We start from the raw sequence: 15,263 nt of genomic DNA on the forward strand, positions 1-15,263 counted from the left end.
GGCTGAGAATTCTCCAATATCTTATTCTCTTTACCTTGGTCAGATGTGGATCTCTTTGATAATTGTCATTTACTGTAAAACTTAGCAGAGAGATACATTAATTTATGAGTACAAAAACAAGTTATTATGTCAATTTGACAATGTAATTGCAGTAGTTTACCTGCTCAAACTTGTGACCTTTCTAGTCACTAGTTCTTAGCCCTGTTTCAACTTGGGAAAATCAACCTATCATTCACATGGAAACTACACCCTCACTGGTAGCTTTAATAGTGCTGGAAGGGGCTATGCCTACAACTGGAGGAGGAAGGTAGTCATCAAACTTGTTGCAGTTAGACATTTTGATAACACCACTTTAAAGAAGAGTGAAGTGATGTTTTAGTGTGGTTAAAATTTATACTTCTGTTAATTAGTCATGTTAATATTCTTCAGATATCTGTTGGTCTTTAGGTTGACCATGACATTAAAGTACAAATATGGTTTCACACATTTCATATTTTTCCTTCTAGTCTATTAATATAATTATCCTAATTTACAGCTTCTCCCACTTCCCTTTTAGGTAGTTCTGACAACAAAGCCAATGGAAAGAGTGAATTGTTCTGCGTCATCAGAGTTTGTGTTCCTTGGACTCACCAACTCCTGGGATGTCCAACTGCTACTCTTTGTGTTCTCCTCAGTGTTGTATATGGCAAGCATGATGGGAAACTGCCTTATTATTTTCTCTGTGGCCTCCGACCATCACTTACATTCCCCTATGTACTTTCTTTTGTCCATACTTTCTTTAGTTGATGTAGGTATTTCTTCTGCCACTTCACCCAAGATGATTTATGACTTATTTAAAAAACACAAAGTCATCTCCTTTAGAGGATGTGTCACTCAAATCTTCTTCATCCATGCCATTGGTGGTGTGGAGATGGTGCTGCTCATAGCCATGGCCTTTGATAGATATGTGGCCATATGTAAGCCTCTCCATTATCTGACCATGATGAGCCCCAAGATGTGCATCTCCCTTTTGATTACTGCCTTGGTAGTTGGCCCTGTGCACTCTGTGATACAACTGGCTTTCATAGTAAATTTACCTCTATGTGGTCCTAATATATTGGACAGCTTCTACTGTGACCTTCCTCAATTCATCAAACTTGCTAGCATGAACACATACAGACTGGAATTACTGGTCTCAGTCAATAGTGGATTCATGTCTGTGTGTTCCTTCATCATTCTGATCATTTCCTATATTGTCATCATATTTACTGTTCTGAAACACTCTTCAAGTGGTTCCTCCAAGGCCCTGTCTACGCTCTCAGCCCATGTGACTGTGGTGGTATTATTCTTTGGTCCTACCATAGTTTTCTATACACGGCCTTCTTCCTCTACACACCTGGATAAGTTTCTGGCCCTGTTTGATGCAGTTGTCACTCCCTTTTTGAACCCTGTGATCTACACATTGAGAAATCAAGAAATGAAGATGGCAATAAGGAGAATATTCAGACAGCTAATGGGCTATAGACAAATCTCCTGAATAACTGCATTGTAAACAGTCTTAACTGAGCATGGAAATTCATTATTGGCCAACCTCTGAAGAAAGCCTGTGCATATGTGGATAGGTTTAAGTATACATACATGCATGTCATTTTATCTGTTTCTTATAAGGAAAGGACAATTTTTTTCTGTACATCGACACCAAATTACATATACTTATAGATAATGATTTTTATAAATAAGGAGCCTTAATTCTTAACGATTAGCATTTGTTTGAAACAAACTCTCAGACATACAAAAGTGGAAATGTTTCTTTAAACCTTTCAGAACAGGAAAAATTTTATTTTGAATCGATAATACTCTCATGAACTGTAATTTCTGGCTATACTCAATGGAACATTTAAATAGGGACATTGAATTGAGTAATTTTCTTTATCTGTACCTTGCACACATTCTTCTCCAATATTTGGGACTTTTCATATATTGGATGGAGGTTATAAATTTCAGAGCACCTGTGGGAGTCTAAACTGTGCAGACATGTAAGTTGCTGGAATAGCAGGCAGAAGCCAAGGAATACAGTTGACTTTTCTCTGCCTTAGGAAAAGTTATTCAAATTCATTTAACTTCTATTCACTTGTCCTCCATATGTTTCATCTTTTTCTTCTAAACATCATAATTCGGTTTCTGAGGATTGCAGCATATGTACAGTATTTATATCATTTTCACCTTTCCTTCTTGTCTTAATAGCTCCTCCCATGTCCTTCTCCCATCTGTCCCAAATTCATGACTGTTTCTTTTGGTGTTGCTGTGTGTACACATACAGATATATAATTATCTGAGCCCTCTTAGATTTGCAAATATGTACTTGTGTTCATGGCTAACAACACGGGATTTGATGCCCTATCAGTGATGTCAGTCATGGTGAATACTGATTCATGTTCTCTCAGAATCCATTAATTACCAAAAGCAGAATGGCAGTATGAGGTTCTCTCCTGTCTATGATGTCTACATCTATGAATATCTGGCTAGGTTTACAGTACCAAGCATGGATGCCTTCGTATTGAGTCCAGTTAGACAACCTTTGGTTCTTTTCCAGGTGGAAGTGCCATTCTTGCACGATTGGAGTTATCTTGCCAGGCTAGTCATTGTTATGGTTCCAAGGCTTTACAGCTGGGTAGCGCTATTGACTGTTTTTCTCTTTGCAGCTTGAATAGTACCCCCAGGTATTATGAAATAACTGAATCACGATAAAGAAGAGATCACACTACTTAAAGCAACAGAGAATAAGGAGTAGTGCTACCTCTGCTCCTTGCCATAGTGATGAAGTCACTATGAGTGCCATAGTCCCAACATGTAGCTGCCAAGGTTGAATCTTAACCTTCTGGGAGTGTTCCTACTTTGGCATCACCAAAATTCAATTTATATTCTTTAGATAAATAGGAGTGATCAATAATAAAATTTATATAGAAATATGAATGAAGATAAGAAGAAGTTTAGTGGACAATGTGCTTTATGCATAAACTTGAGGACTTGAGATAGGATCCCCAGAAGCTGAACAGGCATAATAGACACCTGTAACCCAAGTACTCAGGAAGCAAATACAGGAGATCCCAGTGTGTGTGGACTGCTAGACAACTAGCTGATTACTAAGCTCTGGATTCAATTGAGAGACCTTGTTACAATAAGTGAAGTGGAAAGTGATGAAGAGAGATACTTGACATTAAATTCAGGACTCTTTCTGTCTATTGACTGCATGCACAAACACACCAAAGAAGGAAAGAAAAAAATCACTTGACTACAAAGAGCCAAATCAATACCAAGCCTATAGAGTAAAAATTATTGTATCACAATAGGCTACTTCAAACTAAAGTACAGAATACAGTAACAAAACAGCAGGTGAATATTTTTCCTTATGGCCTATATACCTCAGAATCTTTCAAAGAGTATAAAGATTACATTTTGGTTACATTCTGTTTTCAAGTGAATGATTACAATGAACACACATAAAAAAACAACATTTTTCTATATCCCTCACATGATTAAACATTTTACGTATAACAGGTGAAAAACAAGTTGTCCCAAGTACTCACATACATTCTTGTCCAAGCAACTTGTTATACATTCACAGAGTATAAGCAAGCAAGGTGTTTTTCTCAGCTAGTCCTTTTACTCACAGGATGCATATTATGGTTATAAAGAATGAATCAGCGAGTTTATTACTTATTTTGAAATGTAATCTTTTAAGAATCAGACACTTAAACTTTCATCTATGAAAAAGAATCAGTCAGCTCTATTTTAAATCTTCAGGGTACATGCCGACTCATCTATAGTTTTTTTTTATATCAAGAAGCTGAGGGTAGAAATGGTCACAAGTAATTAATCATTGCTTTTGGCTACCAATCCATTCTAGCAAGAAAAGCACATCATCTAATAATTAGTGGGATGCTTTGTTTTTGTTCCCTAACCTTAATGAATCTATCACTCAGCTATGTGTCCTTTTGAACTTTAGATTGTTTTCTAAAGTTTTTCACCTCAAAACTATTTGACAAAAACACCTTAATCTAACCTTACATTATTTTTAAAGCTTTGTTTCAGCTATGATGAACTCCAAAACCTGTGAACACATCTCCCAACCTTAAAATTAAAAGAATTTAAGATAGCCGGGCTACTTGGGACTCAGTTGTTTTTCTTAATCATTAATCTAAGCCACAATATATATGCCTCCTCAATAGAAACTCAAGTGTTTAGCTATGTGACAGGTTTGTCTTTTTCTTTTTTAAAATTTAATGTTTTAAGTTTTCTGCAGCCTTTGCTTTATCAGAGGCAGGGGAATGTTTCATCCTACCTTCACTTATGTTAATTTTCCACTAAATTAGGCTCTATTATAACCCCTTATTATATTCATTAAAAACAAAACATCATCAGAATCCTATTTAAACTATTACCATATAAAATCATTGCTTTAGTTTAACAGTACAGCTTAGGAGGACATCATCTTTATAATAATCACAGGCCAAAAAAGTCCAGTAGAAAGAGATATTTCCAAAAGATGTTCCTCATTAAGGGCAGTGAGGATATCTCTACACTCACTCATACTAAGACAGATACAAGAGAAAAATGGCAGTGATAAGTATGCAAAAGACACAGCACTAGCAAGAAATTTTCTGTTGCTGATGCTCTCGGAGGTCTTCCCTATCCAAGAGTCACCCATCAGGGTTTTGTTTCTGGTGGGCCAATCTCCTGAAGTCAATTGTCATCTGCTGTTCCTTTGACATGGCCCCCGGCCGATCTCCAGGCTCATTAATGTTATTCTCATTAATGTTACTATGAGACACAAAATCCCTTCTTTTTAACGACCGTGCTATAATCCACTGTATGCGTACTTATGTATATATGTGTGTGTTTGTGTGTGGGTCTGTGTGTGTGTGTGTGTGTGTGTGTGTGTGAGAGAGAGAGAGAGAGAGAGAGAGAGAGAGAGAGAGAGACTGTGTTATATGCTTATTGTTCACTCATCTGTCACCTGTAAAGGAGCAGTTGGGTTGTTTCTATATTGGTTACTATAAATAATATTTCAATAGTCATGGGGCCAACACAGGGTCATTTTCTCTGGATGATAAATTCCAAAGATGATAATGGTTAATAATTCTCTTTCTTAGTTGTCTGTGTCTGTCTTTATCTTTTCTGTCTCCCCTCCCTTCCATTCGATTTTACTTGTTTCCTCGTGTTTTTTTTTTTCCTCTGTCTCCCTCTCTATTTCTCCATTATTCTGTTTGGTCCTCAACTCTTTGACCTTCTTTTCTCCCTCCCTCCTCCTTCCCTCCCTCTCTCCCTTCTTTCTTCCTTACTTTCTTCCTTCAATCCTTCCTTCCATATTCCTTTTCTTTCTTTGATGGGGATGGAATCCAGGGCTCTACAAACTGGAAACTGTGAGCTTTACACTGGTTGCATACTGAGGACCTATTTTAATATTGTTATAGAAATGGTTATATGCTTTCTTAAATGAAAACATACATTAATTTATGTTCTCAGTAACTCTGTGCAAGTTTCCTTTCTTAACACTTAACCAAAACTTGTTATTTTTGACCCTTTATTAAAAGCTCTTTTAACAAGTGTGAAATGGTATTTCAGAGCGTTTGCAATTTGCAGTCCCCTGGTAAGCAGCTATGTAAGCATTTGCTTATATATCTGTTCATCTTTGGATTGTCTTTAAATGTTAAATCCAAGATAGATTTTTATAAGCCTGAGTTCTAACCTTCTGGACTATTAATATAATTATAATAATTTTCAGTTTTTTCTTCTGTCTTTCAGGTAGTGCTGCAAAGAGCATAAATAATAGGAACAAATCACTCTGTGGTGTTATAATTTATGTTCGTGGGATTCACCAACTCCTGGAAGATGCAAGTACTTCTGTTTGTGTTTGCTTCAGTGTTTTATATGGCAAGCATGATGGGAAACTCCCTCATCATTTTCACAGTGGCTTCTGATCCTCACTTACATTCTCCCATGTACTTTCTGTTGGCCAATCTCTCCTTCATTGATTTAGGTGCATCATGTGTCACTTGTCCCAAGATGATTTATGACCTGTTCAGAAAGCGCAAAGTCATCTCCTTTAGAGGTTGCATCACTCAGATCTTCTTCATCCATGTGATTGGTGGTGTAGAGGTGGTGCTGCTTATAGGCATGGCTTATGATAGATATGTAGCCATATGTAAGCCTCTCCATTATTTGACCATTATGAAGCCAAAATGTGCATTTTCATCTTAGTGTCTGCCTGGGTGGTTGGCCTGATGCATTCCCTGGTTCAATTTGTTTATGTAGTAAATCTGCCTTTCTGTGGACCAAATATTTTGGACAGTTTTACTGTGACCTTCCTTGGTTCATTAGACTTTCTTGCATAGATACCAACCATTAGATTCATATCTGTAGGTTCTTTCTTCATACTGGCCATATCTTATATTGTCATAATAGTCACTATTCAGAAACATTCTTCACACGGTTCCTCCAAAGCCATGTCTACACATTCTGCTCACATCTTTGCTGTGGTCCCGTTCTTTGACTCCCCTGACATTTGTTTATACATGATCTCCCCCCTTCTCACACCTTGATAAGTATCTTGCCGTATTTGATGCATTTGGTCCTCCTTTTCTGAACTCTGTTATCTAAATGTTGAGGAATCAAGAAATGAAGATGGTGATGAGTACACAGACAGCTAATGATATAGGGGAAGATCTCTTAAATGATTGTAGTGTGAACTTTTCTCATTGAACACAGTCCATTTTGACCAAATTTAGTGAAAAATTACTTTCCAAGACAGATTTGTTTACATATACTGATATTTGAGTGATTTTTCTTTTCTGCTACGAGAGATTTGCAATGTGTTCTAACAACAGAGAAGCAATTACATATTCATAAAACAAAGTTTATAAGGCAGAGCTCAATTCTCAGTGAAGCAAGCTTTTGGTTGTCCAGAAGACAGAAGAATGCTTTAAGACTAATATAGGAAACATAAACCTCTCTCTCTCTCTCTCTCTCTCTCTCTCTCTCTCTCTCTCTCTCTCTCTTTCTCTGTATATCTCTGTTTCTCTTTCTAAGATAAATTTTCTTACATAAAGAATTTTCTGATAGTACTCCATGTGGAATTTACAAGTTGACATTGATCTGTGTAAATTTTTTCCTTTTTTGGACCTTGGATACACTCCAGCCACTCTTCTGATTGTCTGGTTATTCAAAAAGTTTTGAATCTGTAACCATACACATTCAATTGTCAAGAATATAAAGTGTCAGGTTAAGATTATGATATTCAAATTTATTCAAGTTTCCTTCCTACTCCCTTTCTATTTCAAATTTTCTTAGTATATATCTGTGATAGAGTTAGCAAGAATGTTTTGTGATATTTTTGAGGTGCAAATGAAGCTATAACTTTTTAAAATCTGTTGATACATTGTAGGAACCTAGGCACTTCATAGACACACATAGAGTGCTAACTCCTTAAGCAACTATAGAACAGCAGTAGTATTGTCGTTCTGCCTCCCTTTCTATATCCTCAATTCCTCCATGTATCAAGCTAGTTTCAAGTGTGTCATTCTGCTTTTAGTCACCAGGCTAACTATCAACAACACCATTGGAATTGGAGGCATTGAGAGATATAGTATTAACTCTCTTTGGTCTCCACCTCATATCCATTTTTCCTTGTGGGATTATAGCACCTCTAACTTTGTGTCTAGATTGAGGTTACAACCTTCTTGGGCATCTTTGTGAGTTGACCATTTGATAAATCTAGTTCCTGTAAGTAATCCTTTATTGTGTATCATTCATACTTTTTCTACTTCCCTTGTTAAAGTGTGAGTGGTTGAGATCCTACATATCTGGCAGCTTCATCATTTGTGAGTTCATAAAATGCTTCATCCAAGCTATCTTGTACTTCAACAAGGCATTGTTTGACCAAGGGACATATTTAAATGAAACCTAATACAAAATTCACTAGTTTACATATGTTGCCCATGACAAGCAACCAGTTTTCAGATTTAGTGATGTAATTTGCTAAAGGGCAGTCACAATAGTAATTGTGGGACTACAATGAGTCATGTGTGCTCCAACAGACCATAAATAAATCCCATGATAAGCTGCAGAAGCAGCTGTGGTACTCTCCTATTTACACCTCCTATTGTCTCACCCTGTTCTGGAATTATAGATTTGATTTAAGATCCTAGAAATCCATAGAGCTCTGTAGTTATAGGATTTCCATTGCTGGTCTTGAGGTTCTTTACAATTGTCTGGTGTTCTTAAAAATCTTCTCAAAATATTGCAGAATTCTTTCAGTTAGTTTTTTGTTTTACTCATTAGAGCAGTGCATGCCTTCTTGTCTGAACTTTGAATACTTCTCATACCATCTGTATAACAATGACCTTTATTTTTCTGGGTCTGGATTACCTCATTCAGAACCCATTTCCAGTTTTATCCATTTACATGGAAATTTAATAATTTCATTTTTAATAGCTGAATAATATTTTACTGGGTAGATATAGAACCTTTTCATTTCTATAAGTTGATCTAAGCTCTTCTTATTTCCTTTCTTTTCAAGGTGTTTTAGGACTTTTATTCTACTTCCCAAACTGAACTATACTTAGACTGTTAGTTTGATTTAACTAAGTGAAGACCATCAAACTTTGTGATAATATTTATCTATTTACTAATGAAGAATAGCAATGATTAATTAAAAAATATTTAGTTAGGATCTCACTATTTTGCCCTGGATGTTCTGTAAATTACTCTGTAGATGAGGCTGACCTCAAACTCACAGAGATCTCTCTGCTTCTGCCTTCTGAACACTGAAATTAAAGCCACATACCACCATGCCTAGCCATAATTGTTAACGTTTATATCCATGTAGGTTACTGATACCTCAACAATCCCAGTTTTCTATTTTACTCAGTGTTATACTACAAGTTATAAAATTCTTTGGTCACTTAGGCCAAATCAAGGATGTCTCCAGAGAAAGAATTCTGTAACCATGTGATCCTTCTAAATTGCCATGTTTTGTAGTGTCTCTTGGTCAGTAGCCTCTTGAGGTGTGTAAAATTAGTTTTTTTATCTCCCTAATAGAAGATTCCATTAGGCATTTTATGTGAGAGAAGACAAAGAAACCTGACTCTGCTAAGATGCTGTTGTTATTCAGGTAAAATGCATGGATGGAAATAGACTTAACAATGCTTGGGTGGTTTATTCTCAGATGTTACTTTGTGATTGGAACTGTCATAGACAAGAGTCACATCCTAAAGGGCCCGAGGAAGACGAGCAAAGTAGAGAGCAGTCAGGAAAAGGAACTGAACGCACAGGAAGATAGCTGATACACACCAACTCAAGTATTGGCAAAGGCTAAGTAACCAACTGCCTATGAGCTAGAACCACATTGTGAATGGCCTCGAGAAGTCAAACAACCTTGTAACATTTTCTACTAAGTTTATGCATAATTAATCATTATATACTCATTAATAATTGATTAAATGAATAATATAATATCCTATGAACTGATAACTGTGGAAAATGATAATATGTATAAATAAAAGGCATAAATTTATATATTTCTATTCACTTTAAAAATAGGTGACTATGAACGATTTACCTTCTATGAATCATTTGGTGAATAGTCTGTAAAGCAGAAGCAAAGTTTTATAAATTTTTGTTTTCTAGATTGGAAGAATTTTTATAAATATCTGATCCAAAGTAAAATGAGGCCCAAAGTCTCAATGCTAAAAACAAATATCCTGGTAGAATATAATCTCTAAATCTTAAAGATACCAGTTTAATTTATTTTTTCTTGTTTTCATATGCCATTTATAGTTTTAATCTTTGTATTCATTTGATTCTGTTCAGTGATCTTTCAGTGATCCGAAAGACTTAAAGAGCCATGAAGTGAGTTTTTACTTAAGTATTTATTTGAAAAAATTACAGGATATTTCCCAAACCATTAAATAAATTTAATGATGTTCTAAAATTAGGAGGGTCTAAATTTCCTTGGGTTTAAGGATTTGAAACAATCTTCAAAGTGAAAATCCAAATAGATTCAACTGAGGGAGTAAAATTCCTAATTCAAAATGTTTTATGTCTAATTTTTGTAAGCTTTACCATTTTTTTTCTTCCCAATTATATAAGAACCCACATCATGTGGAATATACTCTGGCTTATGTTCACACCCAGGATTTATGGACTGATGGCCTGGAAAAGTGTAAATTTTGATATTTGAATTTTATTTTAACATTAAATTGCTAGAGAAATTTTTCAATGATTACTGTTCATGTACCTATCAACATGAACACCAGGTCTTTTGCATGCTATCACAGTCTCTGTTGAGTTCATATGTGCATCATGCCTCTTCGGTCTTTTCCTGGCGTCATCCACCACCTCTGGCTCTTACAATCCTTCAACCTTTTCTCCCTGGCTTCTTTAGGTTCCATTTCTGCTGAGATCTTTCAGTAACTGAGTCTCCATGACTTTATTTTCACTTACCACTGTGACTTCCTGGCTTGTTAATGTAATTATAAAATACAGATTTCCATTTCTTCTTTTAAAGGTGCAGAATAGTCTGGGGTGCTTGGATGTGTGTGTGTGTGTGTGTGTGTGTGTGTGTTATACATGTATCTATCAATGAAGGCAGATTGTTTACTTATAATGTTTATGGATAATTCTACAGTGAAAAAAGAAAATGTCATTTCTTCAAGATACATATCCTGAAGGTGAGAATTTCTCTATAGTATGATAATTCTTTTTTTAATCTTTCCTATCTTTTCTCTTCTCTCCATTTCCCCTTACAATCTATACACTTCTCTTTCTGTTTCGTACTATTGAGGATTAAGATTAGGGTCTTACATATGATAGCCAAATACAAATTTATAGTGCTACAAATTGAATCTGTCTTTAAAAATTTGCCAACATTCCATCATTTTCTTTAGAGGATGTATTAATTTATATTCTTATCATGAGTTTATTATGATGCCTTCTTTTAAAATATTTATTTCTAAAAATTTTACGTGAATTTATGTCTATGCATTTGTTTTGTGTGGCTGGGTACCTTTTTTTTTTTTTTTTTTTTTTTTTTTTTTTTTTTTTTTTGGTTTTTCGAGACAGGATTTCTCTGTGGCTTTGGAGCCTGTCCTGGAACTAGTTTTGTAGACCAGGCTGGTCTGGTCTCGAACTCACAGAGATCCGCCTGCCTCTGCCTCCCGAGTGCTGGGATTAAAGGCGTGCGCCACCATCTGCCGGCTTCCATCCAACCTTGTTATCTTTTGATTTTTTTACAAAGTATCTTTTCACATGTGTCATGTCATAGTGCACTATAGTTTTAATTGACAATCCTATTAGGGTTGCTTAAATTGAGCTCTTATTCAGAGCTGTTTTATTTTAGGCTAGTTGTAATGTTTAGGTGAAAATAGACTTTCATAACTTGGAGGTTCTCCTATTCTATTAGTACAACTGTAATATACAGTTTTTCCTATTTCCTCCTTCAGGTAGCCTTGCCATCAAAGCCAATGGAAGGTGTGAATCAGTCTGTGGTGTCAGAGTTTGTGTTCCTGGGACTCACCAACTCTTGGAATATTCAACTGTTCCTTTTTGTGTTTTCCTCCACATTTTATATAGCAAGTATGTTGGGAAACTCCCTCATTGTGTTCATTGTGGCTTCTGACCCTCACTTAAACTCTCCCATGTACTTTCTGTTGGCTAACCTCTCCTTCATTGACTTGGGTGTTTCTTCTGTCACTTCCCCCAAGATGATTTGTGACCTATTCAGAAAGCATAAGGTCATCTCCTTTAGAGGCTGTATTACTCAGATCTTCTTCATCCATGTCATTGGTGGTGTAGAAATGGTTTTACTCATAGCCATGGCCTTTGACAGATATGTGGCCATATGTAAGCCTCTCCATTATCTGACCATCATGAGCCCAAAGATATGCATCTTGTTTTCAGTGGCCTCCTGGGTGGTTGGATTTATGCATTCTCTGGTTCAAATGGCTTTTGTAGTAAACTTACCATTTTGTGGACCAAATGTTTTGGACAGCTTCTACTGTGACTTTCCCAGATTCATCAAACTTGCTTGCACAGACACATACAGACTGGAATTACTGGTATCAATCAATAGTGGATTCATGTCTGTGGGCTCCTTCTTCATTCTGATCATTTCCTACATTGTCATCGTATTTACTGTTCAGAAGCATTCTTCAAAGGGCTCCTCCAAGGCTCTGTCTACGCTTTCAGCTCATGTGACTGTCGTGGTCTTATTCTTTGGTCCTGTGATGTTTTTCTATACATGGCCTTCTTCTTACACACACTTGGATAAGTTTCTGGCTATATTTGATGCGATTGTCACTCCTTTTTTGAATCCTATAATTTACGCATTGAGGAATCAAGAAATGAAAACGGCAGTGATGTGAGTATTCAGCACGCTGATGAGCTACAGGCAAACTCTTAACACCTGACCTGTGAACAGTCTTAACTGAGTACAGCAATTCACTGCTAACACATTTCTAAGAAGAAATATTTCTTTGCCTATTTTTATATGCTTATCTATAATATATATGCTATTTTGTCTTGTACTTAGTAATGAGTGACAATATCTTATTAAAATACTAATTACATCTATTTATATTAATATACATATATTACATATATTAAAATATAATGAGCTCAATTCCTAAGGAATAATACCTACATGATGTAATCTCTTACACATAAAGAAGATGGATATTTACTTGAAGGTCTTCAGAAGAGGAAAAACCTCTCTCTCTAGCTCTTTCTCAAAATTATTTGTATTTTAAGAGTATGTTTGTATGCGTGTGTCTTTGTACATGTAAGGGCAGGTACCTCTGGAGCCTGGGAGAGTGTATTTGATGCGCTGATGGTGGAGTTATATGTTGTTTGGAACCATCTGAACTAGGTGACAGGAACCAGTCTTGGGCCCTCTGGAAGGATAGTATATACTCTTAAAAGGTGAGCCATCTCTCTAGACTCTGTTTCTACTTTTGAATAGAACTGTTTGTGAAAAACAGAGACTTCTCGTTGCATTCCACATAGTGTTTATATAAGAATTATTGAACAGAATCATTTTTCCATGTGTGCACCATCATGCTGCCTTTTTCTCTCTTTTGGACTTTTGCAGTTACGCAAGGAATTTAGAACTTTTAAATGCACATCAGAGTCTTACATAAGTATTGCTTGGGTAGAAACTTTGTGAGTTATGTTTGGAACAACAAAAAGGTGCCAAAGAGACATGTTGATCTTTTCTTCTGCTGATTAGACTACTCAAGGACATTTAATATCATTTAACTTTTTTTCCCCTATTTTTCATCTTCCTTTTTTTATTTTGTCTTATCATAATGCAAAGAGATGTTTGGGTGACATTTGGATGGTAAAATATTCTTGTTTTAAGATAGATGCAAGTGTTGGAATCAAAACACTTAATATACATTTCTAGTGCCATGTTGGTGTTGTACAAATGTATGGGACCACTAAGATTTTTAAAATTTCCTTCCTTGTTCTCATTCTTTCCTTTCAGTTCCTCCATGTCCCAGGTCAGCTGCAAGTATCATTGTGATAAAAGTCCCAGGCTTTGCTCACATGGTAAACATTAAGACAGACACAACATTCCTGGTTTCTGCTTCATGGCCTTTTTCCCTTTCACAATTTTGGATCAAAAGCTCCAGGTCCAGAGTGAGATTTAGTAACAACAGATGTACCTGAACCTTTTTAATGAAACTCAGATTTCCATTGAATTCCATTAAGGAATCCCTTATTGATGATTTTTAGAATAGCTTACCAAATGAAGCTATGAGGGACATAGACTCATATGTCCTTTCATTATCTTCATTTGTGGATTTCAAGAATGCCTTATCAATCTAAATTTTTTTTAATTGAAAAAATTTCTGTCTCCTCCCGCCTCCTATTTCCCTATCCCTAACCCCTCCTCTCCCCCTCTCCCCTCCTCTCCCCCTCCTCTCACTCCTTTCCCCCTCCCTCTCCAGTCCTAAGAGCAGTCAGGGTTCGCTGCCCTGTGGGAAGTCCAAGGTCCTCCCCCCTCCATCCAGGTCTAGGATTTAATCTGCTTTGGGCACAAAGTTCACAGCAAATGAAATGTGAAAATGAGTTTGTAACAGATTCCAGTAGTCTACCCACACACTTTATAAGCAACCAATTTAATAGATTAATGGGACACTTCTTAAAGTTTTTGTCATACTGTTCATTGATGTGGGATTTTTATGGTGATTTGGTGGTTTTAAAAGGAATACATCAAAAACCCGCATTAAGCCAGCCCCTAGATCTTACTGTTGTAATTTCATACTTGCCACCTTAGGACTATGTCAGTGTACCTACGGTAGATAGCACTGCCTTTCCTACTGTGATACCAAGCTCTGCCATCTAAGCTCTATGTGCAGAACTTGGTGAGCCTTCCACAGACCTCTGAGGGTTATCAGTGGGAATCTCCTAACTATACAAAAAGTTTGTTCTAACACTCAGTAGCTGTACCTATTTCTAGGTGAATAGACATCTCTTTCTTGTTCTTGTTTTTGTTCTTTTGGGGAGATTTGCAATTTTGGGGAGGATTTATATTTTTTTATTGATTTTTATTAAGCTTTACATTTTTCTTTTGATTTTGTTCTTGTCCTTCTTCTTGTTCTTGTTGCCCTTCTTCTTGAATTATAAACACTTTCCTTTAGCTAACAAATATTAAAGTTTTCAGATTGAGAAAATCTAAAACTCCAGGATAGTATCTGGAAGAGAGTATTTAAAAAAATCCAGATTTATTTTTTCAGAGTATCTGAACTTCTAAAGGTTACTGACATACATATGTGGATGCTTGAAATTAGTAATTTGATATGATCTGAGACAATTTTTTCTAAGAATAAACAAGCTGATACTTGTTGTATAAATCTATTTTTTTATACATATCATAATTTTTTATTGATTCTTCAGGAATTTTATATCATGCACCCCAATCTTATTCACCTCTCAATCTCCCCATGTCTGTCTCTCATCCTTGCAGCATCACCCTCCAAAAATTCCCCCAAATTAATTAAAACAAAATAAAACAAACAAAACCCCCACCTTTCTCCCTCATCTTCCCCATATCTAACACCTCTTCGTTCCTCCTAGTGCATTGGGAGTTCTGGTGTGACACACGATATACTGTTTTGTCCAATTCACCCCACCTTCAAATATTCATTGCTAATGAGTCATAGGTATGGTTCAAGGTCTCTGGCCTCTAGCACACCATCATCAATGGATTCTAACCAAAACTC

At 36.1% G+C, this 15,263-nt stretch overlaps 2 protein-coding genes and 1 pseudogene across 2 annotated transcripts; all 3 read left to right on the forward strand.

Moving 5' to 3' along the window:
- The first annotated feature begins 562 nt into the window (after positions 1-562).
- On the forward strand, positions 563-1,516 carry LOC130881686 (olfactory receptor 4F3/4F16/4F29-like). The gene has a single exon (XM_057781396.1). The coding sequence runs from the start codon at positions 578-580 to the stop codon at positions 1,514-1,516; it is 939 nt and encodes a 312-aa protein (XP_057637379.1). The 5' UTR covers positions 563-577.
- A 4,076-nt stretch (positions 1,517-5,592) lies between these two features.
- LOC130881005 (olfactory receptor 4F3/4F16/4F29-like) lies at positions 5,593-6,741 on the forward strand (annotated as a pseudogene).
- Positions 6,742-11,498: 4,757 nt separating this feature from the next.
- LOC130881519 (olfactory receptor 4F3/4F16/4F29-like) lies at positions 11,499-12,401 on the forward strand. The gene has a single exon (XM_057781133.1). The coding sequence runs from the start codon at positions 11,502-11,504 to the stop codon at positions 12,399-12,401; it is 900 nt and encodes a 299-aa protein (XP_057637116.1). The 5' UTR covers positions 11,499-11,501.
- Positions 12,402-15,263: the final 2,862 nt, after the last annotated feature.

This window comes from Chionomys nivalis, chromosome 9 (assembly GCF_950005125.1).
Source record: "Chionomys nivalis chromosome 9, mChiNiv1.1, whole genome shotgun sequence".
NCBI lineage: Eukaryota > Metazoa > Chordata > Mammalia > Rodentia > Cricetidae > Chionomys > Chionomys nivalis.